This window comes from Astatotilapia calliptera, chromosome 18, assembly GCF_964374335.1.
Source record: "Astatotilapia calliptera chromosome 18, fAstCal68.1, whole genome shotgun sequence".
Classification (NCBI taxonomy): Eukaryota; Metazoa; Chordata; class Actinopteri; order Cichliformes; family Cichlidae; genus Astatotilapia; species Astatotilapia calliptera.
The window spans coordinates 30,651,740-30,676,230 of NC_137439.1; the positions used below are offsets into that span (position 1 = coordinate 30,651,740).

Here is a 24,491-nt window from a genome sequence, read left to right on the forward strand (position 1 = left end):
AAAAGCCTTAATGTGTGGACGGGTCTGCCGTGAGTTATTTACAATCACATTTCGACCCTGATTCATGATCGTGTGTTAGATTAAGGATTTTTAGATGCTAGTCTCATTGTGCATATTGTACTCCAAGATTGAGCTTTGATTCCGATTCCTTCGTTTAACTCATTACTTATCTCTGCTCCTGTCCTGATAATGAAGAATAAAGTTCTACATTTCACCCAATTCTGACAAAAATCCAACACCCTCTGGACTATTTTATATTCCAGCTTCAGCCCCGTGTTGATATAACCACTTGAAGCTAACACCACTTGGCCTCTTCCCTCAGTTTCCAGCAAGGTGTCTACATGAGCGCTCAGCTTGCATGGACTTTTACTTGCATCACATCTTGGCCATTGGTAAATAATACACATTCATCTCCACTCAGGCATATTCAAGAGCAGTGAGGCATCATTTTGACACCAACAAATGTAGGAAAAGTATGTGAGGACCAGCCTGCTCTACTCTTAAGAAAACATTGACTCAGTCTGTGTCATCAGTACTGCCTGTCGGAGCCCAGACCGGTCATAATAATCCTCATCATCCTGCCCCGTCAAAGGTGTTTGTCTGATATAAACACACTCCATCCTCCCAGATATGGGGCTTTAGTCTCTCTCTGCTTCCCTGCTTTGTGTAATGCATTTGTGTGCTTTGCGTGCTTCCAAGACTTGTGTCTGTGGAGGAGTGTTTGTGCAAGTGCATGGCTGTGTTTTTTTGGGATAATAACGTCTGATGGATGAGGAGTCTGCTATGCTGACAAAAGGCCCCATTAACATATACCGCTTGGCTCCCTCTCGCAATCCGTCATACACCACATACACCCACAGAAAATGCAGGTAATCAATGGGAAGATTTAATACCAGCCTGTCTCCTAAAAATTACGTTCCCATGCAGCTAGACTGTATTCCCAATTACGGTTTAAAGTAAAAGTATTGTCTCGCCAATAAAATACAATGTAATGTAAAAGCTCTACAAGCACTATTTAAACATAACAGTGTTGTAGATTATCTAAGGTTCAGCTATCAAGTGGAACCATCCTTGTTTTTAATTAGTTTTATCTGACATTTTCACTTTTAAATTCAGTTTTCATTCACTGGTTAGTAGAGCTGGGCAATAGAACGATAACGATATGTATCGCGATATAACTTTTTCTCGATAGAAAAATTAAACTATCGCGATAGACCTCGCCGCTCTTGTCCTCTTAAAAAAAAAAGAAAAAAAAAGAAAAAAAAGAACAGCCAATCCAAATTAAGTAGCGCAGAGCCGAACCAATTACAGCCGCAGCATCACGTCACGTGACTTGTTATGTACAGTACAACTGCCAAGCCGCACATGTGTATTTGTTTGGGAAGCAGCCAGCGACCGTACCGCCCGGGTAATGGAGGAAATGAGTGTGCCGACTAGAGAAATCAACCGAGCGTGACCAAAGGTTACCGAAGAGAAAACAGATGATGGTTCCAATGCCGGAGAGATTGTCGAACGGAAGAGCCATAGAAGTTCCGTAGTGTGAAGGTATTTCGGCTATTTCAAGTCTGACAAAAAACAGAGTAGCGTGCACTGTAAATTGTGCTGAAAGCAAGTCTGGAAATACAATTGTCATGGCTACTGAACGGACCCACGCGCAGACAGTTCTTTCAAGGAAACAAAAAGGGGATTTATTTACAATAGGGATCACCTTAGTGCAAAATATATGTACAGTGAGTTGGGAGGGGGTCCAGGGCTCCAGGGAGAGAAGGGGGGATCCACACACACGCTTCCTCTTCCACTCAGTCACCGCCACCGCTCCTCCGCACACACGCACTCCTCTTCAGCCGCACTCGCTCCAACACTCCACACACTGCCCCACTTGGACAGGTCCGGTGATTCGGTCCAGAATCTACAGACAGAAGGTCAAGGTTAGTTCCACAACATAAAACACGTGTAAGCGATTCTTCTTTGAATATGCCGCGAGCACGAACTCAGGTGGTTCGACGTTCCAGCGGTGAGCTGCTCTGTGCCACTGCCTTAAATAGCAGCTGGGGAAATCAGCCAGATCAGCCGCAGGTGGACACCATCCACAGGGGTGCGTGGGCCAAGAGTGAGAGCCCGTAATGAGCTCCACCCAGGCAGAGAGGAGGAGGAGAGACAAAAAACTAAAACTAACAACAACAAAACCTGTAGCCAGCGTGGGCCAACCAGAGAGACACGGGGACCGTGACAGTACCCCCCCCTCAACGGGAGCCTCCCGGCGACCCACCAGGCTTATCCGGATGAAGGCGATGAAAGTCGGCAACCATCCCGGGATCCAACACAGCGGAGCGGGGAACCCAGCAACGTTCCTCAAGGCCATAACCCTCCCAGGCCACCAGATAGTGAAGACCCCTCCCGCGACGGCGAGAGTCCATGATGCGGGAGATCGTGTAGGCAGGGAGGCCACCAATGACCCGAGCGGGCGGAGGGGGCCTGGAAGGAGGGCACAATGGACTGGAGAGACACGGCTTAATCTGAGACACATGGAAGACATTGTGTATCTTCATGTTGCGCGGCAACTTAAGGCGAACAGAAACAGGGTTTATCAAAGCAGCAATTTCAAAAGGCCCGATGAAGGTTGAGGTGAGCTTCTTCGATTCGGCATGAACAGGAACGAAGCGTGTGGACAACCAAACCTTTTGACCGATGGTGTACTCAGGAGCGTGAGTGCGGCGCTGGTCAGCCAGACGTTTGTAGCGTTCTTTCGTGCGCAGCAAGGCCGCACGGGTGGCCCTCCAAACCCGGCGACACCTACGAAGGTGAAACTGGACCGAAGGGACAAAGTGCTCACCTTCCAGAGCAGGGAACAGAGGAGGCTGATACCCCAGGGAGGCCTCAAACGGAGATTGCCCTGTAGCTGAAGACGTCAGGCTGTTGTGGGCATATTCCACCCAGGACAGTTGGTCGCTCCAGATGGTTTGGTTGGAAGCAACTATGCAGCGCAGAGCAGTCTCCAGCTCCTGGTTAGTGCGCTCAGTTTGTCCGTTGCTCTGTGGGTGGTAACCAGAGGAGAGACTGACCTTGGCTCCTAGCGCCGAGCAGAACTCCTTCCACACACGAGAGGTGAATTGCGGCCCACGATCCGAGACCACGTCTTCCGGGATGCCATGGAGGCGGAACACATGATGCGTGAGATGCCGAGCCGTCTCCAGGGCCGTCGGGAGCTTGGGGAGTGCAACAAAATGCGCAGCCTTTGAAAAGCGGTCAACAATAGTCATTATAGTGGTGTTACCTGCTGACTGTGGGAGGCCGGTAACAAAATCCACCGCGATATGGGACCACGGCCGAGACGGTGTGGGTAAAGGTAGCAGCAAGCCGGCCGGAGGTTGATGTCCCAGCTTGTTGCAGGCGCAGGTTGAACAGGCAGAGACGTACTCCCGAATGTCTCGTGATAATGTGGGCCACCAGAAGTAGCGCTGAAGGAAGGTGATCATTCTGTGTACTCCTGGGTGACATGTGAAGCGGGCAGTGTGAGCCCAATGCAGTACCTGAGACCGAGTGGCCGATGGAACAAAGAGCCGCCCCGCTGGTCCTCCTCCAGGGTCTGGTTCGGCCCGCTGAGCCTCACGAATGGCCGACTCGATTTCCCATGTTATGGCACCGATGGCACAAGCCGCTGGCAGGATAGGTTCAGGGTCCCGCCTCTCCTCAGACACCGAGAACTGACGTGATAGGGCGTCCGGCTTCACATTCCGTGAGCCCGGTCTGTAGGAGATTGAAAAGTTAAAACGGGTGAAAAAAAGAGACCACCTAGCCTGTCGGGCGTTGAGACGTTTTCTGTTTGCAGGTAAGCCAGGTTTTTGTGGTCTGTCCATACAATGAATGGCAGAGCTGTGCCCTCCAACCAGTGCCTCCATTCCTCCAAGGCCAGTTTTATAGCCAAGAGCTCCCGGTCTCCCACATCATAGTTGCGTTCAGCTGGGGAGAGACGGCGAGAGAAGAAGGCACAGGGCCGTAGCTTACCCTCCCGCTGCTGCGAGAGCACGGCGCCGACCCCCGAGTCGGAGGCATCCACCTCCACAATGAACTGGAGTCGCAAGTCGGGCTGGGCCAGGATGGGTGCAGTGGTGAATCGGTCCTTGAGCTGTGCGAAGGCCTTTTGGGCCACCTGATCCCACTGAAAAGAGAACTTAGGAGAGGTTAAGCGGGTCAAAGGCAGAGCGATTTTACTGAAGTCCCTAATGAACCGGCGATAAAAGTTCGCAAAGCCGAGGAACTGCTGAAGCTGACGGCGATCAGTTGGTTCCGGCCATTCCACAACAGCTTTGATCTTGGCCGGATCCGGTTTGAGGTTACCCTGGTCAATTATGTAACCCAGGAACGCCACTGTTTGAACGTGGAATTCACATTTCTCCCCCTTTACAAAGAGTCTGTTCTCCAGCAGCCGCTGCAGGACCTGTTTCACATGGGTTACATGTTCGGTTTCAGTCTTAGAGAAAATCAGGATGTCGTCCAGATAGACGAAAACGAACCGATCTAGGAAATCACGGAGCACGTCGTTAACCAACGCTTGGAAGATGGCTGGAACGTTCTGTCATGGCTACTGAACGGACCCACGCGCAGACAGTTCTTTCAAGGAAACAAAAAGGGGATTTATTTACAATAGGGATCACCTTAGTGCAAAATATATGTACAGTGAGTTGGGCCAGCGTGGGCCAACCAGAGAGACACGGGGACCGTGACAACAATAAACTGGTGCATGCGCTACGTCCACACGTACCCGGGTATTTTTGAAAACGCAGATTTTTCTATGCGTTTGCACCTTTCGTCCACACGTAAACGGCGTTTTTGGTCACTGAAAACGAAGATTTTTGAAAACTCCGTTTTTGCATTTACGTGTGGACTAGAAAAACGGAGAAAACGCAGCGTCAAAGGTGTGCACATTTTTTGACGTCACACTGTGCGCCACGTTATTGTTTCGGTGAAATGAATTTCTACAATACTGTTACTATTAATTCTACTCTCCGCAGTGTTTAAATGCTTACACATACACACAGTTACTGTCCCTCCACACATACGACTCGGTTCTGCTTCTATGCCCCAGCTTTGTTTACTTTTTCCCACCGAGGCTTCTAGACTTCTGATTGGCCAACATTTCTGCACGGTTAGGAATCTAGCTCCACCTGCTGCTTTGGCATGTTCATAGCAGCGTTTTCCTTCATTTCTCCCTTTATGTGTGGACGGGATTATTTTTTAAAACGGAAACGGAAAATCTCCGTTTTCAAAAATACCCGTGTACGTGTGGACGTAGCCTCAGTCTCTGACTGGAAGCGCTAATTCGTCATTCGGCTTTTGTCAGACTAAAGTAACTGTTAAAACTGTTTGAAAAGCTAAGCTATACAACAAGGAGAGATTGAGAATTTCCTTTTAGTTCTCAGTTTATTTGATATTGACAAAAGTTAGTCAATTTTGTCTGTTCTTCTGTAAAACAAACTAAGATTTATTTTTAGAATTAATATTTTGTTTCTAAGAGGAATTGACAATTTAGTCTGTTTCGTTTGTTCTATTTTTAAACTTAAACGCTTTAGCGGCTGCCTTTTGTGTAGTTTGAAATATTTGCCTTTATTTATCTGAAAAAGTCTCATGTTCCTTAAGTACATCTACCCTGTTGAACTTATTATGGGAAATAAATATTTAAATAAAAACAAGCTGCTGATTATTTCACATTTTACTTGTGAGCAACGGCACATTTAAATCTTACAAATATCGTTATTTGGCTTATATCGTGATATATATCGTTATCGCCTGAAATGGAAAAAAACATATCGTGATATGAAAAAATCTTATATCGCCCAGCTCTACTGGTTAGGTGTAGCCACCACAAGACGAATAGGTCATGGTTTGGGTTCAAACGTGCCCTTTCGGTGTTAACACCATTCGGGTTCCCAGCTCAATGAGCAGAAGAAGTGAGTAAGAACATGCATTTGCAGCCCAACTACTGGGTTGGGCTGCCTTTAACTCTTCATGAGCTTCAACAGCGTCACCTAGTTACTGCAGATTAGTCAGCTGCACATTTGTGATGGAACTCTCTCATTTCACCACGTCCCAAAGGTGCTCTTGAATTGAAATGTGGTGACTGTGGAGGCCATCTGAGTACAGTGAGCTCAGTGTCATGCTCAACAAACCTGGTTGAAATCATCTGAGCTTGTGAAGGCGTGTGTTATCCCATATTCTCATGGGTACACTGTGGCTATAAGGGTATGAGGTTTGATGGGGAGATTGATACCGCTTTGAATTCTGTATGCTAACAAGAAAACTAAAACCAGCAGATTATTTGCTGAGCAATTAGCTGAGGCCAGTTGGCAACTGTTTTAGGCTCCTTCCAGCCTTTGAGCTAAATTAGTCACTTACTGCTTCTAACTTCACCACAAAGACATGAAAGTCCATTTTCATAAGAAAAAATTGTGAAAAGTCATATCTCTTTGTATGTTTTTACATATTGTTAGTGTACACTATATTATAGTGTCATTATTTTACCGTTTTACCTTCCTTGTTAGAAGTAATTAGGAAGGGCAGGTTTAGAAATGAGTATATCAAATGGACAACTAAGGTTGAGTAGTTTGGTTAGTGAGGCAAATCTGACATACTTGGGCGTGTGCACTGGAGGGACAGTGGATGTACTGGACCTTTATCCTTTTTGATGTGGAATATGGAGCTGCCAGGCAGGCGCCAAAGAGAGACCACAGAGAAGCTTTGTGCATGTAGTGAGAGAGCTCATGTAGAGGGTTTGAATACTAGAGTTAGGATTAGAGGCAGATGATCCACTATGGAGTACCCTAAAGGGAGCAGCTGAAAGAAGGAGATCATAGTAATTTTAATTTTCAGGCTCAGAGGCACAGAGTAACCTTTGGGAATGTCAGTCTTATCAACAGGCGGTTGGTCATCCAGGAATTGAGGTGGATAAGGAACTTTTCCAAAAGTAGAACTTGAAGCCCTCGAGCTCGTTTCAGCAAACAGGCCTCAAAGGAGAATACAGGAAATCGGAATTACCAAGAGCCTTTAATCCTTGAGCAGGAAAAACAACTTGGAAATGATACTTTTACTCAGAGTAATAAAACAGTAACACTGTACTTAATACAGTACATGATGTGTAGTCACTCCACTTGTTTGCTCTACTGAGCCTGTAGCCTACTTACATGGGTAAATGTTATTATTTTGGTGTTATGTCACGTATTGACACAAACACAAGGGTTATTTAGTGTGTGTGGATTACAAAGGTTTAAATCTTGTTGATATTGATTTACACTGAACATCTTGGCGATCATAATACAATGGAGGTTTTCTGAATTTGTAAGATTAATAGGAATTTACGTGCTCTGGTGTCTAATGTCTTCTGACAAATATCACTGGTTGGGGAGTTACAGAGAGAATATACAAGAGGAGTCTTCAAAGATTTATTGGACGTTGCTACAGTCGAAAGCTGTATAGAATTACTGTGTGTGTGTGTTTGTGTGTGTGTGTGTGTGTCACAACAAGAATACCACTGTAAGTAAACACTAAAAAACAGCAATATAGTTTCTCATATGTTTGTTTCAGGGTGCCAATCCACACAAAATCACAGGCAGAACCGCCTTTACATAGCCATCAAATATCCTGAATGAACTAGCAAACAAATCAACAAATTAAGTGCGTAAAAGGAGCTGACATGGTTGTGTACATGCTATGTAATGAAATTCAAGGAGCAAATATTACTTCTCTGCTACCTGGTAGGACAGAACGAGAGGGGAAATAACAGGAGAGAAGAGGAAATGAGTTTGCGTGAGACTTATAACCACGCACTTGTATGACAACTGAAACAGAAATGCGTAGGCCTGTCAGCATTGTTTGTTATATGTAACATTATGGCTGTGTTGAAACACTAAATGGGAGTCTGTGTGAAGATACGTTATTGGCTGCCAAGACAAAGCTGAAGACGGTCTGTAAACACAGTAAATGCACAGGGAATTTCAGGAGCAACGCCGACACTTGTGAGCAGCATTGGTACTCCGTGCTTTATCTGTTGGCACTACTGCGTATCAAATCAGTGCAGATGTGTATGGAATCTTATATTTTTTTTATTATTGTGTTTCACTGGTGCAGAAAAACAGGCAGACTTCTCTAGTCCTATTTGAACTGATGTTTTCTCACCACCCTTTTAGTAATATTTCTTATCTCCAATCCCTTTGTGCTTACCCTTCTGAAATCATTCCCATGACAAGATAACACTGTAGAGGGATAAACAAATACCCCAAACAAGTTCACAAAAAGAGAAATTCAAAAGCAACCTTGTTTTCACTTTGATAATAAGGCATTTTGGAGTGTATGTTATTGGTTTTGAGAAGGGTCTCTGTTCCCAAGGTACTGAAGAATCTGAAGTCTGTATGTTTTCATCCTTCAGCGAAAAAATAAGAGTTCAAACCGTAGAAAGCAGCATTTTGTGTGGTATTCCCGTTTTTATCGCAAACCTACGCAGTGGACATGGATGGGAAACACAGTTTAAGGCATGTGTGGCTTAATGGACTACCGTCAATCTAAAAGTATCCCGATGGTGCTCCACCAAAGAACAACATTTCACAGTATATTAACACTTTTTTTTTCTTTCTCTCGTTTGTCTCTTGCAGTTCAGCAGATGAGAAGTTTCGCTGGAATAATCAAGGTAATGGGACTGTCTTATTCACTGTTTGTACTGTAGCGCTGCGCTTTGCTGGTTGTGCTTATTGCATTGTAATCTCGTCCAATATAATATTATATATATTGATGTAGTTCTTTAGAAAGTACTGCGGTGGTCTTAAACCACCCCAATAAAGGTTAGTTAACAATAAAAGGGTGAGATTCTCTCACCACACCTCAAACCATCTGACAACTGAGTAAAGCAGCATTTGCAAATAATTCTGAGTATTTAGTTTAACCTGTTCAGGGTGCCAGATGGGATGTGCTTTCCATAAAGGACAATGAGAATCAATGAGCTTTTAGGCAATTTGAAAGTCAAATTAAGACACTTCTCCAGGCTTGACAACTTCTTTGACGGCATTTATTAGCTGAAGAAATACCTCCCATGCGTGACACTTAGGTCTCCCTCTCTCTGCCTCATTGTCAGTCACGCTGAGTTGTATAGGAAGCGCGGAGGTCTTGTGGTTTAAACCCTCCACAGTGAAAGTTTTCAATGTCTGCCGCGGTCTTTATCCATCCCGCTATGCGGGGGGGGGGACAGATTTAAAAATGACTTTTAGCTTTTGTTAGTGAGGGTAAGAGTAATTCTAGTGGAATGCTTCAGACACCCCTGGAAATACTTCACCAACAGCATCAACATCATCAGTCTAGAATTGTGTCAGTTGAAGTCAATAAAATCTGCCTCCTAAATCCACTGACTAAGTCCTCTACTATTACCGTTTCTCTTCTGTCTTGATAAGAGATTAATGCTGCTCCTAAGACTCATTTGTAAGCTGTTATCCCCCTTGGCAGCCCACTTTAACTTGAAAACACTGGGCATGTTATCAGCCTCTTTCTGACAGACAAATGGCTGGTATCTAAGTACAAGGTGGACCTCAAGATTTGTTGCTGGATTATCAGTTAGGCCTTTACCCTTGGCCCATTGATCGCCATTGCATGCTGCTCTGTGTCACTGTGTAAAGCCACTTCTTGGGTAACTAATCTGCAGTTAAATGACAATGATTTTGAATATTTTTTTGTTGAAACTTGTCTAGAATTGTGTTATAGTCTAAGATCCAGTTGCTTATATTCAAAGGTGGGTTTCTGGTTAAAGGATGAGTTGAAAATGAAAGGTTACAAACACAATAGACAGAAAGCAGAGACAATGAGAGTCATTGGGAGTCTGCATGTGGCTCTTCATTTGCTAACTGTAAGAAATAGTGTAGTCACATGATGTGTAAGTGTATGAATTTCTGCTCATGTTTGTCTCCTGTTCTTCCTGCACGTGTAGATGGACAGAAGGACATAGAGGAGGAGCTGACAACAGGCCTAGAGCTGGTGGACTCCTGCATCCGATCGCTCCAGGAATCGGGCATCTTGGACTCACAGGACACTTCTACAGGAGACAGTAAGATCAATGTTGTGATGATGAGAGTAGAACGAGAAACGATTCTTCCTCCTTTTTCTTTCCTGAGACGGCAAAAAGAAGCATATCTTGGAAGAGGAAAGGTACAATCTAATCAAAACCAGCGAGGATGGTTATTCCCAGAGAGCCGTAGTCTCCAGGTTTTGGTTGATTAACCTGTTGAATGTGTTTGAGTTCACAAAGAAAGTGCGCTTCACAAAAACAGCCTCCTCCACTAGTGAGGAAGCATGGCAGTGCAGCAGTATGTTTAGTCCTCCTTTGAATTAACAGCAACCTTTTTAATGAAGCCTGTTCAAGGTTCAAGGTTCATTATTTGTCACATGCATAGTTATACAAGTATAACACACAGTGAAATGTAGCCTGACACGCTCCTCGACATGTGCAAAAATTGGGGGGGGGTGTAGAGGAAGAACATTATATATATATATATATATATATATATATATATATATATATATATATATATATATATATATATATATATATATATATATATATATATATATAGTATATACACTGGGTGAATGTGCAGTAGTAGCAGCAAGCAGGTGAATTCTGTACATTAATATGAATAGACATCTGACTATTTTACAGGATAGACAATATAAACATATTTAAAATTAAAGGAATTTGAAATGTACATTGTGCCTTGGTTTAGAGTGTCTGGAAGAGTCCTGTCTCAGTCAATTATAGATGATGTGAGAGGGCGGGTGTGTGTGTTTAGGGCCCGGATGGCTTGGGGATAGAAGCTCCTCTTGAGTCTCTCTGTCTTTGCCCGGAAGATGCGGAACCTTCTACCAAATTGCAGAAGTTGGAACAGTTTGTTGCCAGGATGGGACGGGTCCTTCAGTATCTGCGCTGCTCTAGTCCGGCATCTCCTGGTGTAGGTGTCCTGAAGCGGGGGGAGAGCAATTCTGCAGCAGCGTTCTGCTGTACGGATCACTCTCTGGAGAGCTTTTTGGTCCTACACACAGCTGTTCCCAAACCACGATGTCATGTTCTGTGTGAGGATGCTCTCCACAGCGCCTGTATAGAAAATCCTGAGGATCTTTGGAGAGACCCTGAACTTCCTCAGTTGTCGTAGGTGATACAGGCGCTGCCTAGCCTTTTTGGTCTGGACCTGAATGTGGGCAGCCCATGTCAGGTCTGAGGAGATGTGGACACCAAGATACTTGAAGGACTGCACCCTCTCCACTGGAGCTCCATTGATGATAATGGGCTTGTAGCTTGTTACATGATGATCTGTACTCAGGCTGATTAGTGTCTCCTCACCTAAATGCAAAACATGTTTTCTTTCATTACCGTGACTGCTGCGGTCAAAATACGGCTTCTTTCAAACATAAAAGTTTAAATCCACAGAATCTGTTGCAATAGTATGTTAGTGTGCCAAAGATGAATGCAGCTTTCATTGAATTTTTTGTTGATGACAAGTTGCCTTTCTGTTCTTGTATGACCCATATACCTTTTAGCCTTTGAACATTAAGAAGTTGAATAACATTGGCAATTAAAGTGAAAACAGATTCATTTTAAGACTGGATTTAAGTTGCTACTTCTATTTATTCTCTTCTTAGCTCTGATTTGGTCCATAGAAGGACTTATTTGTCTCTTTATCTGCTAAGTTCCTTGAAAACTTAGAAACAATTGCTAGAAGAAGAGGTTGTGCTGCTTTTTAATGTGAAGTTTAAAGTAGTTTGTCAGAGCACTCAGTGAAACCGCTCTCAACCTTCTATACTTGGTCCCAGGGATGCTACTGGGTGTTACTCTATATTCTACCCCATGCGAGAGCGGTAGCTGTCAGGAGACATGCAGTGTTGCCAGTAGTTTGATATGCTAATCCATCCTTGCTGAGGTGTCAGCTGTCCTGCTGTTCACAGTACAGAGAGGTGAGGCACACACACCAACATGCAGCTAAACAGCACAGACACATTAAGCTACATATATCCACACACTGAGCGCTGAATGAAAACACGGAAAAGTTGTAGAGGTGTGCATGCACAGTATTGTGCATTAACATTCACAGACGGATGCGACACAACACAAACAGGAATGTTAATTTTTCAAATGTAAAATATCAGTTATGCAATGTGTCACTCACTGGCTAATCAAAAGAGAGAAAGAGTGAATGGCAGGTCAGCCACAGACAGGATAAAGGCAGTGCGGACAACAAGAGGGTGAGTAGAGGAACAACAGAAGCAATGATGTAGTCAAACATACAGCATTAATGAACTCATATTGGTGTGTTAGTGTTAGGAAAATGGGACAAATGTTGTCTTTTTCTGTTCTAACGACATATCTGAAAAATTAGTTTACAGTTTACTGAATAATCTAAGCATGGGATGAGTGTGAATGTTTACAACATGAAACATTTGGGTTTTTCAACTATTTAAAATGGCTTCTATAAGTATTCATATGCTTCCGCCTCTCACTGTAAAATCCAGCTGTCTTGATCAGTAAAGAAAAACAACTCACACAATTGTAGACTGATGATGTTTTGCTATAAATGGAATAACACATTCTTACTAGGATTACTTTCAAAGGAAATAATATGTCACGACTTAGCTAGTTACATTAGCAACACACACACACACACACACACATATATCATTACTAGCGCATCTAGTGTGTAGTATATGAATCCTGTTAAGAAACTTGCATAGATGCTAATGGATGTTATCGGCTAACTGAATTGAAAAGAATTGAGTATATCTGGGAAATCATTCTTAATGTCAGTCTTAGAATGTATATACTGACATTGTCCATGTCTTTAATATGCAAGCTGCATAGCTAGCCTTGATACCTCTATCATAATTCTTTTATTGTATTTTTTTATTCAGGCGGAGACTTTAAGCCAACTCATTCAATGTTAGCTCAACTTGCTAGCTAGCTCTGATGATAAAAGCTGCGATTGATTTAGAGTTGCTGTCTAGAAATGGTAACTCTCTGAAATCAATCACCAATTACGTGGGAAATTACTCTAATCGTGGCAAATAATTGTTTGCTTGTGTTAAGAAAACACTGTTTATTAGCATGATTTAAAATGCACCAAATTTACTAGTGTGTTGCGCTATGATAGAGCGCAATGAAAAGATTGAATTTAAGAGGTGGGAACTCAGAGATTTTTGTGACTGACCCTTTTGCATATGTATTTCTGGGAGCTTGTTTTTTAAGGTACAAAAGATAGCGAGGAGAATATTTAAATCAAGCGCGCAAACTGACTTACCAAGGTTTGTGACGTGTGATTTACTGCTAGCTGCTCCAACATTTAACGCTGAAAAAAAGCCTGTTGTGTTTTTGCTCTTGATATTGAAACGAACTGACTCTGCCCTTTTTTAGAAAACCAGAACAGCTTTTTTAACTCACTCGTAAAACTAAACTAACCACACAGGGCTGTTTGCCGGTTGCACTTACATTTTTATTTTGTCTCGTTTAGTTAAAAGTACACACTACTTAGCACACAGCCAAGCACATGCATGCATAGGAAATATAATACCTGTATGACAAATGAAGAGATGTTTACATACGCCCACACACACCTGTAACCCATGCCCACTGGAGCAGCAGAATCCATGCCTTTTACTCGAGCTGCTGAGCAGATTAATGTGACACAGCAGCAGAGTACACTGAGTGTCTTCACGCTGCTTCATGCTGGTGTTTGCGGCTGTGTTGCGAGCAGCTATTTGGGACCGTGCATGCAGTTTCATTTGTGTTGCAGACTCGACGTGCCTCTAATGGGCATCTAAATATAGACCACCTCATGAAATATTAAAACATGTCAATCGAGAAGTCTGGTCACGAAGAAAAGCTCTTTGCATGACAGAAAAGAGAAAAGAGGTCAGAATGTGCACAACTCCGTAGATGCAGGTATAGGTATGCAAATGTGCTCAGTGTTCATGCATGAGATCACGGGGGCAGGTGGGATCCAAGTGTGCGTGTGTCTGTTCACTCAGCTCTGAATAGATATTAAAATGTACAAGCAGAGACCTTCTTACAGGACCCCATTACTTTCCTGCTACTACACTAATACACCCCTATCTTTTCCTACACACACTCACTTACATCAGACGGAATGAGTGGAGCCTTTAGTGTCATGCCATATGAGTAATAATGTATTTATGAGGCCCTTTGTTTCCTTAAAGGCTCCACTAGCCATATGAAACACACCTAAAGTGGCAAAGAAAAACTGTGGAAAATGTCCCCTGGCTTTGTACACACACATTTGACTCTTGTGTGCATGAGAGTGTGTGAATTGATCTCAAACAGGCCTGGAGTACAAATTCCTTCATTTCACTATGTGTGTGTGTGTGTGTGTGTGTGTGTGTGTGTGTGTGTGTGTGTGTGTGTGTGTGTGTGTGTGTGTGTGTGTGTGTGTGTGCGTGTGTGTTTTAAGCCTGTGTATGCATATACGTGTGTACTCTCGGAAGATGAGCATATTGGACACTGAGGCCTCGACCCAGTAAACTCAGCCAGCACCCTTAGCTTGATATCACATTTTAAATTATGCAGAATCACCAGCTACTCCGCCTGCAGCCATTCTCTGTACTTTAATGTGACTTTTCACTTTGGTCGTGCTTTATTTTGCAACCCTTTTATCCAGAGTGACTCCTTTTGCTGTTAGCTGCTGGCCTTATCTGCCTCGTGCAGTGTTTATGGACCGCCGGCACTAAGATTTCTCTCTTCTTTAATAATCACAAACAAGCAACGTTTCTTGGTTTTGTCCCGTGCGCCGTTCTTGGTTTGATTCTTAGACTGCTGGCAAAAAAAGTGACACAAGCGGAGATTAAATGAACAGCCACTGCTGACAGAGGACAGCTCAAGAACTCCTTTGAGAGTACTGAGTGCTAAAAATTTAATAAACATGGGTGCAGTCAGTTATTTTGCCAGGATAAAGGGAACGTAATCGAGTATATCTGCTGATACATGCATGCAACGCTGCAGCTACAACGGGACACCATTTTTTAAAAATACCTTATTGGCTAAAAAAAGTTTAATTTCTGTAATTAAAGCCGTTTATTAGGAACATTATTGCTATCATCACCAAAGTGAATTAATCAAGGTTGCATCAAAAATGAAACAGCACTTTAATAAGAGCGATGGGAGGGTTTTGGCTGTTGTACAAGCAGCTCCCGCCCTCCGCTTCCCAAATTATTCCCTTAACATTCTCATTTGATGCTTTCTAGATGCTTTTGTGATTATGGTTCATGCCTCCGTGCCGCGTGAGTCTGTGTTATGTGTCACAGTCTACGCATGTTTGCATGTTTACACTGGAAATGAAATGTCCATGTGCAAATCACAAGACTGCAAACGCTTTAGAAGCCCTAATGAGGCTGCATGTAAAATTAGCAGTGAAGCATTTAATGTCATTATGCTTTGGCTGTAAGATAGCGTAAACCTGCTGTTAACCTATTTAACTCTGCTCTAACGCAGTCGTCAGCTAGTTAACCCTGCCTCTCTTCCTGACTCGCTATGCCATTCCCTATTAAACATGGAGACATAAAAATAGCATCCATGTAGATGCATTTTAAATGTTGTTCCAGACACCTAAATATGTCTTGGCCAATAAGGATTATGACTTTTTGCGTCACTTGCTCCATTTTTGTATTATTTGAAATGCTGGTCTAAAACTTTTATGTTCACAAATTGGCTGCTGTCATAAAAAATAAAGTGTTATGATGTGGAACGACGTGTTAAGACTGGTAATGTGTAAAACTGATTTAATTATCACTGCGATGCTACTTTGTGTTTGTAGAGCCTTAATAAAAAATACAACAAAGTAAAAGGTCTTAAATTTGTTTTTTATTATTTCTAATCATGATGGATAAACTCTTGAGAGATTGAATCAACCCTTTAAATGTAAATCTAGAACCTGTTATGTATGCTTTCGTGTCAGTTCAAAGGCTGTTAAGACTAGACTATTATCTTATGAGGTTAAAGGTCATTTAGCGCATTTACTATTTATAAAAGTGTCCAAATACCTGTATAAGCTCGCCTTGTAACAGCTGAGGGGAAGAAGCACTAGTCAATCACAAGATTATATTTTGTAGTTCAGTATTTGGGGTTGTTCTGTAGTGTCTGGGTCTAGAGTGTTGGCAGTGGATCCTTTGCACATTGTCATGAGATGATGTTTTAGTGTTGTTGATGATGGCTGGATCTAGTCAAACCACTATTATTTTTTTTCTCCCTGAAGACTGAAAGCAACTTCCATTCTCTTACCAGTTAGTTCACACAGCCAGCGGAGGGTTAGCTAAGCCTGACGTTTAAGCAATTTTTTATTATCTTACCTTCAGTTAGCTTGGAGCTGCTGGTTTTCTGACCCTGTAAAAGTCAGCATTCAGTAAACTGGCATCACAAAGCAGCATTTATGAAGTAGTTGGGCTTTGAAAATTCACTCCCCATGGTGCTTAGTGAAGGTAATTCATTTCAATATCCAATTGCAGAATTAAAGTGTCTTGGTATCTTTAAAAAAATCAACCAGGACCTGTGGAAAAGTGCTGGTCTTAAAGAGGGGAAAAAAACCCCTAAAACCAGCACTCTGTTGTTAATTACACCGGCGCTGATAGACTAATAGAGGTGAGCGATGTCTTGCAAACTTGAATCGTTCTGCTTGTGCTGAAAAGTTTAGCTAAACTTTTCAAGCCAATGCCAGCAATAAAATCACAGTCATCCTTCTATTCGATCAAATCACATTATGAAACTATTCAGAGAGAATGAGGGAGGTGCTTGTGCAGTACCTTCCTGACTTTGTTGTTGGCAGTTAGGCAGATAGCTTGGCTCGTGCTAATTTCTAATGAAGGTGTTGTGTCCTTGCCATAAATGACTATTACTACGGCACTGCTGTGCCTTCTTTTGCCTACTCCCTAATTTCCATAAAGGGGCTGCAGCAGATGGGATCTTATATTTGATTATTTTTTAACGCCAGGCTCCATTCCTGATGCAATGCTCCCATTTTTCCAGACATGCGACTGACATGAGGAGTATTCTAGCTCGTGAGTCCCTGTAGGCTGGGTTCGTGTTTCCTCTAATTATCAAAATGGGGACCTTTCTTGTTTTCTCTGGGGCAACCATATTTTGTCCTTCAAGTTTTCCCACTTCTTTGTACATCCCCCTTACACCCATTCCGGCAGTTTCGTCAGTCCCTTTCCAGGAATGTGCTTACATTTGTGAGTCCTTGATGGTATGATTATTATTCTTATGTTGAGATGATGATTGCCTTTTGAAAGGCAAACCTGTTGACCACCACCACACTGGTTATCTCTGCAAAAGGTAGCATCAGTAAAAATACCCTGCTGAAAATCTGCCACACCCACCGTCGAATGTTGAAACAGTCCTTACACGTGAATGCTCCCTTAATGCCGCCTTAACCCACTCCACCCACTAGCTTCATATTCAACTAGTAGTTAAGAGAGCTACCAGTCTTTTTTTTAAAAATAAAAAAAGAACTTTTCACTAACTACACTTCATTTTTTTTTTATGAAGCCACAAGTTTTACTTTTTCACAGCAAATGAAAATGGATTATTTCAGTGCATCCTTGAGTGAGTTTGTGAAAGTTTCATTGTTGGCCTCATTCTAACACTTTTGTGTCGCTCTCCCTGCTGAATTATACAGGCAGATGGAATGGAGAGAGAGAGGGAGAGACACTCAGGTAGTCGAGAGCAATAAAGGAACTGATAGAGGCAGGAAAAGAGTGTGTTTTAAATGGAGGTCAGGAATAGAGTGAGATTTAAGGGTCATGGAGCATGACTGGAAGAGAGTGGAGAGAGGCCAGAATAACATAGTGGGTAAAAAGCAAGTGGATGCCTTAAAACAGGACGATAAGTAAATCTGTTTCATCCCATTTCAGCCTTCAGTGTGCTTCTTCCTTTCTCTATTCTTCATTTCAAGGTCTGTTATAGACCAACACAGTCCTGCTTGTTGTATTCACGTTTAGTCTTTCTCCCATAAAAAAGAAATACATTGTATAACACGTGGGATGTAAAGTAGGTTACAGAATGCCTTCAAGGCCACAGACAGACGAAGTCTTTACACAATAACTGACTGTTGTAGAAAGTAAGAGTCATTTGAAAACAGTTACATAAAAGCAGCTTGACAGAAATAAAGTCTGTTTGTAAGGTGGCTTTTGACACTGGTCAACAAATTTCTTGTAAATCATTTTAGCTTTCTTCAGACTGCTAACCCAGATTCTTCTTTTTTAAAGATCATTTTAATGAATTTAATGAACAGGATTTTTCTCCTTAAAAAATTTGCACATTGTGCAGGCTCAGTAACCACGTCCTTGGCCAGTGCTCATCACCCTTATTAATTCGACTCTTTTTCATTTTTCCCATCAGGACAAGGACTCCTGTCCCAAAGCGCTTTACAGCTTAACAATCAAGATGCCTATGCAGCAGCTGGTTACCATAGTAATCAAGGGCTGACACTTGGAGAATCAGTCCCAGGCCGCAGTGGGCAAATCGGAGGAGCAGTCCACAGCTACAACCAGGTGCTTGTTCCTCTGATTTACCTTCTCCAAATGCCCTTTCTCCGGCCCTCTGTCTTCTTCGTGTCTCCTGTCCCGTGTCCTCCTAACCTGTGCGCTCTTCTTCACCCTCCTTTCTTGTCCTCTTACATCTTCATTCACATCTGTCTCCCCCTTCCTTTCTCCCTCTCTGTGTGACCCCTTCTTCCCCTCATCTGTCTTATGTTTCTTCCCTCCACCCATCTTCAGGTGACATCCAGCCGTGCAGCTGCCCAGTTAGCAGGCACAGACTCTCCTTCACAGTCCCAGAGAGACTCATTTGCCCAGCAGGCCTTTGGCAGCGCTTTCCACATGTCCACAGAGGGCGGACCTGCACCTGCTGGACCATCCATGTATTACTCGTGTGCCACTTTGCCTGCACAGGTACATATCCCTAAAGGTATTACTATGATGCTTCAGTTGTTGTGTGACTGATGCGTTCTCCACTGCTCCTGTACACACTGCAACCAAAGTGTATTGAAGGGTTTCATGTAGCGATTGGATAATTTCTAATGCACTAATACTGAAGTCAAATTCAAGCTGCTTCCATTGATCTCAAAAGATACAAGCTGTAGTATTTTCACACGTTTTCAACACAGAGTCAGCAAGCATTGTTCGGGTAATCGTTGTGGCAAAGGCCACCAAATCTCTGCCAAATTACGTGTCTATTTCACACATCCCGCTGACAAACCCACAAAAGAGAGACAGAAAAAGCTTTTGTTAACAAATGTTAAAATCTCAGAACCACTGAACAAATTCAACATTCGACCTTATGTTGCTCAACATGTTTGTGGAGAAAAACCTGTGAAGCAGAATGTGTCTTACATATTCACTGGATGGTGTCAGTGTCTGTTGCAAAGGTATCCAAACTGAGCCCGCTCTTTCTTTTATATACATTATCGTTATTCTTGCAGGAACTGTTACTACAAAGTCCCGTTTAGTTGACTTTATTTCTGTAATTTTGGTAACTATAAAGTCATTACGTTAAACGTGACACGTGAGAACGTAACATTGCATTCGCAGTTACATGATCACTGCATGTGTGACGATGTTCATGCAAAGCTTTGTTCAGATTCCCATTACGGAAGAGAATGTGTGCATAAAGACATTAATACATACATATGCTATCATCACTATAGTTAGAGGTTATCAATATCGTTTCATTGCTTTGGAAACAGTCAAATAACAATTTAATTAACTTTAGGATTTATTACCCATGATTCTGATTTTTTTATTCATGTAACAGTGATTATTAGAAAGTGTGCAGCCTTCTGGTTGTTGGCTGCCACAGGGAAAAACCAAAAAACATCAAACTTGCACTAACATGTGCTGTAACAGGTGGCGATTTACACTACTGTTCACTCATTAGTTCATTTTTCATAATTCTTTATTGTAACTCCGTTGAACATTTAAACTGATTTACCTTCACTTTTCCGGTGTATCACAACTTGACCACGCTCGTCCAAATTAACAGTGTTTTAAATTGTCCCTTTAGCTCTGTGCCTGAAAGGCATTGGAAATATTTGTTCAACCAATTCAATTCTGAGGGAACTTCATTTGGCGGCCCGTTGCTCACGGCTGCATTTCAAGTTCATTTGGTTGTAAAAGTTTACAGTCGTGACTTCATGTTTGGTCTGATAACCCAGAGCTCTTCATCAGGATGTTATCACGGATTAGAGTTTCTGCTCTCTGGTTTTCCAGCTCCGGGGGGGGAGTTGTTCATCTCTATGGAAGTAATGATAGGAATAAGAAGAGAGGATGAATATTTAATGTGAGTGACATTCCCAATTAATGAATTACAAATCTTGCATTGCAGCGCGTAAGCTCCCCTCTGCAGGCGGTGGGATCTCCTACCAAGCTGCAGCGGCTGGGATCAGCCTCTGCTGACATGCCCAGCTACGCCACGCTACAGAGAGTGTCCTCACCCAAGCAATCACCCAGCCGACTCGCCAAATCCTACAGGTTGGTCTGACTCTATACACAAATTATACATCGATTTGAAGAATATATCTTTACTAACCGAAGGCTTCTGACCAAATCCTCGAAGTACTCACATGTGGCACCGCTGCTAATACGGCTGCATTGGCTCCCCATTGAATTCAGAGTCCATTTTAAGATTCTGGTTCTGACATTCAGAGCTCTTCATGGACAAGCACCAGCCTGCATCACTGAACTTCTATAGCCCTATGTCCCTAGCAGGTCCCTGAGGTCACGTGATCAGGGCCTACCTGTTATACAGCATACAAGGCTGAGAACTAAGGAAGACGGAGCTTTTGCAACTGTGGCCCCCAGACTGTGGAACTCTCTCCCACTGAGCTAAAGATCTGTGGACTCAGTAGTCTATTTTAAAAACAACTAAAAACACATCACTTTTTGTCTGTTTTTGTTTTATACCTTGTTATCTCTGTGTGAAGCACTTTGTGACCTTTTGTCCAGAAAGGTGCTATGTATATAAAATTTTAAATGGTAAATGGCCTGGATTTGTATGACGCTTTACTTAGTCCCTAAGGACCCCAAAGCGCATCCACCTATTCACACACTGGTGATGGCAAGCCACATTGTAGCCACAGGTCCCCTGGGGCGCACTGACAGAGGCGAGGCTGCCAGACACTGGCGCCACCGGGCCCTCTGACCACCAGAGGGGCTCGAACTGGCAACCTTCTGATTACAAGACAAACTGCCAACTCTTGAGCAACGATCGCCCCGTGGCTTACTTTACTTACTAACTTACCAGTTTATGCTGTGGGGGCGTCTTGGGGACCTACCTGAGAAGTAAAATCCCAAAGTGGAGGGGCACAGAGAAACTCAATAGGCTTGGCCTATCCCATGGTCACAAAATAGGCCCTGTACACTTTAAGTGTTATACAGTATTTGTTACTTATTTTGTTACAGTAAGTCGTCCAGGTTTTGTAGCTACCTCCACCATGTTTGACTGTTGGTATGATGCTGTTTTTACGAAATGCTGCGTTAGTTTTACAGCCGATGTAACAGGACTCAAAAACCTTTTGTCTTGTTAGTCAACAGAATATTTTCCCAAAAGTCTTGAAACTCATCACAAAGTTTTTTGGCAAATGTGGAATGAGCCTTTGTGTTCTTGCTCCTTGGAACTCTCCCATGGATGCCATTTCTGTTGAATCATGAACCTTAACTGAGGCCTGTGGTTCTATAGATGTTGTTCCGGGCCTGGGGTGACCTCCTGGATGAGTCATCAATATGCTCTTGGAGTAATTTTGGTAGACCTGGGAAGGTTCACCAATGTTTCAAGTGTTCTTCATTTGTAGGTAATGGCTCTCACTGTGGTTTGCTGAAGAATTTTGTAACTCTTTACAAGGTGACAGATGTCAATTAACTTTGTTTTTCAGCTGCTTCTTTAAGATTGTGGGATGATGTGTTGCTTTTTGAGATCTTTTAGCCTACTTCACTTTCTTTTTTAGTCATTTCTTGATTTAACAGGTCCAGCAGTTATCAGACCTGAGTGTGACCAGTGAAGCTGAACTCAGATTTCCAGAAAATGTTTTAATTTAACAAGGAGGGACAGTCAGTTTTCCAAACAGGGTCATTTAGAACTGGATAGTTTTTTTACCCCTGAATAGGTTAAATCAATTAAAAAAACATTTTTTTGTATTTACTCGAGTTATTTCTGTCTAATGTTAAAAATTGTGTTATGACCTGAAACAAGTAAATGTGATAAATATGCAAAAAATCTAAGAAATCATGGGGCAGATACTTTTTCACTGCACCGTGCATCATCAGAGGTAATGTACCGGCACCAAGATGAACATTAACAGATTCCCATATCCTGCCACAACAACTGACAAAAGCTACAACAGAGGTACAAATGGGTACAAACATGCTCACTGCTGTTAATTTACCAAATTGTAAATGATCTTACTGTAGATGATCACAGCAGGTTATGGCATTTCCTCTGTACAGCTTGGACTGAGAATGGTGACACACAGATGACAGAATACTCTGTGTACTGTTGGTAGGCTTTATTAATTCCTTGTCACGAAAGGTGTTTGACCGAGCCAAGCACGCAGCAAGGGCTCTCTCTGCTGTACAGTTCTGCCTTTATGCAAGGGACATTTAGAATATGTGAATTTGCATGTCTGTGCTCTGACTTGCACTGGAAAATCGAGTTCTAGGTGGCCTGCTGCAATGGGGAAAGGGCTGAATTAGCAGCCATGTACACACTGGAGTAAGATCATAAACAGTTCAGCTCAATTCACGTTTGTTGGGGGGTTTTTTTTATATGGTGCCAAATCACAACAACATTTGCGTTTTATACTCAGTGTTGGGAAGGTTACTTTTTAAATGTATCCCACTACAGATTATAGATTACATGCCCCAAAATGTATTTGTAATGTATTCCGTTACGTTACTCAATGAGAGTAATTGAGTAATACTGTTACTCAATGAGAGTAACGTATTCTGAATACTTTGGATTACTTAATATATTATCATGCTTTTTACAACTACATGAATGTACTATTGCTGTGTGATTTATTACCATTACTGAAGAATACTCGCCATACCAACTAGAGTTTTAAATCTTAAAATGAGTAACAGTAGGGTGGACATTAGGTACGGCTGCACTTTTTGCTGCGATCTTCCATAGAAAATTATTCCACGCGTATATAAAACACTAACACTCTGCCTTGATATTAAATAATTTTTTTGAATAATAATTTTTAAAAATATTTCTTCACGTCAAGTACGGGTGACATGGGCCGTGAGATTGAGACACAGGCATTAGAGCCTCTTAATGCGTGTTTTGTTTGGGTTTCCACCGGCGTGGAATTACCAAAAATAAAGAGGGCATAGCCTAACATATGAAACAAGAAAAGACTGCCGTGTAATCCATTTATTTCAACACAGTAACTGTATTCTGAATATCACCTTTTTAAACGGTAACTGTAATGGAATACAGTTACTCATATTTTGTATTTTAAATACGTAAAGGCGGTACATGTATTCCATTACTACCAACACTGTTAATACTGTAAGGTAAAGATGCTATAGAGAAAACCCCAACAGACAATCCCCTATGAGCAAACACTTTGAGCAGTGGAAGGAAAAACTCCATTTGAACAGCCAAAAGAAGAGAGCACCAGAGACAGGACAGAACATACACTATTGGAGAAAGAAGACAAAATGTAATGACATGCAGCAGTAGTATATAAACACCCGGGGAACGAAAAAAGGTGAGCGAGAGAATGCTCAGTGTGTCACAGGGAATCACGTAGCAGCATAATTAACGGATGCTTCGGGGTCACCTGATCCGGGCCTGACTATAACCTTATCAAAATGGGAAGTTTTGAGTCTAACCTTAAAAGTAGAGAGCATGTCTGTGGCTGTTGGTGAGGAAAAATTGTTGCAGATAACCAGTTTTCACTGACTGCTATTAAAAAAAACAGTGAGGAGATGGAAAATTATTTAAATCACTGCAGTGCATTGTGGGAAGGTGCCAGAAAATGATGCACCACAGCTAAGGCTTCCAGAGGCGTGCAAGAGCTCTTAATCGTTAGTTATCCGTATGACATTGACTAAACAACGACTTCACATTTCAGGTTTAAAGAACACACGAGACCTCTCCTCTGTTTCACATCTGAGTCGTTTTTAAGTCGTGTTAGTTTGGCAACAAGAAAAAGTTTAATATCAGACATTTTTATTTTTATCCAGGAATGTCACGATTTGCATAGAATGTTTTCTATAATGGAAACAAATAAAGGTGCTACATCATCCTGTCTTTAACGTTCGACGGATCGATTGAAGGGTTCAGCACTCCACGCGTGATCAGGAAATCTGTACTGAAAAGTAAAGATTTAAAAGTAAAACTCCCCTAATGAAGTAGCAGACTGTTGGTGGGCCAGTCTTTACAAGCTCATGCTGTGGAGCCAAAT

The 24,491-nt window shown here is 42.4% G+C and overlaps 1 protein-coding gene across 13 annotated transcripts in view; it reads left to right on the forward strand.

Moving 5' to 3' along the window:
- ctnnd2b (catenin (cadherin-associated protein), delta 2b) overlaps positions 1-24,491 on the forward strand; it is a 233,597-nt gene that overhangs the window by 122,361 nt on the left and 86,745 nt on the right. For all 13 annotated transcript variants that reach the window (XM_026149115.2, XM_080293036.1, XM_080293037.1 and 10 more), the window contains 5 exons: positions 8,643-8,677; positions 9,962-10,078; positions 18,422-18,573; positions 18,799-18,972; positions 20,405-20,550. In XM_026149115.2, coding sequence (XP_026004900.2) covers positions 8,643-8,677; positions 9,962-10,078; positions 18,422-18,573; positions 18,799-18,972; positions 20,405-20,550 — 624 coding nt within the window. The remainder of the gene's footprint in view (positions 1-8,642; positions 8,678-9,961; positions 10,079-18,421; positions 18,574-18,798; positions 18,973-20,404; positions 20,551-24,491) is intronic.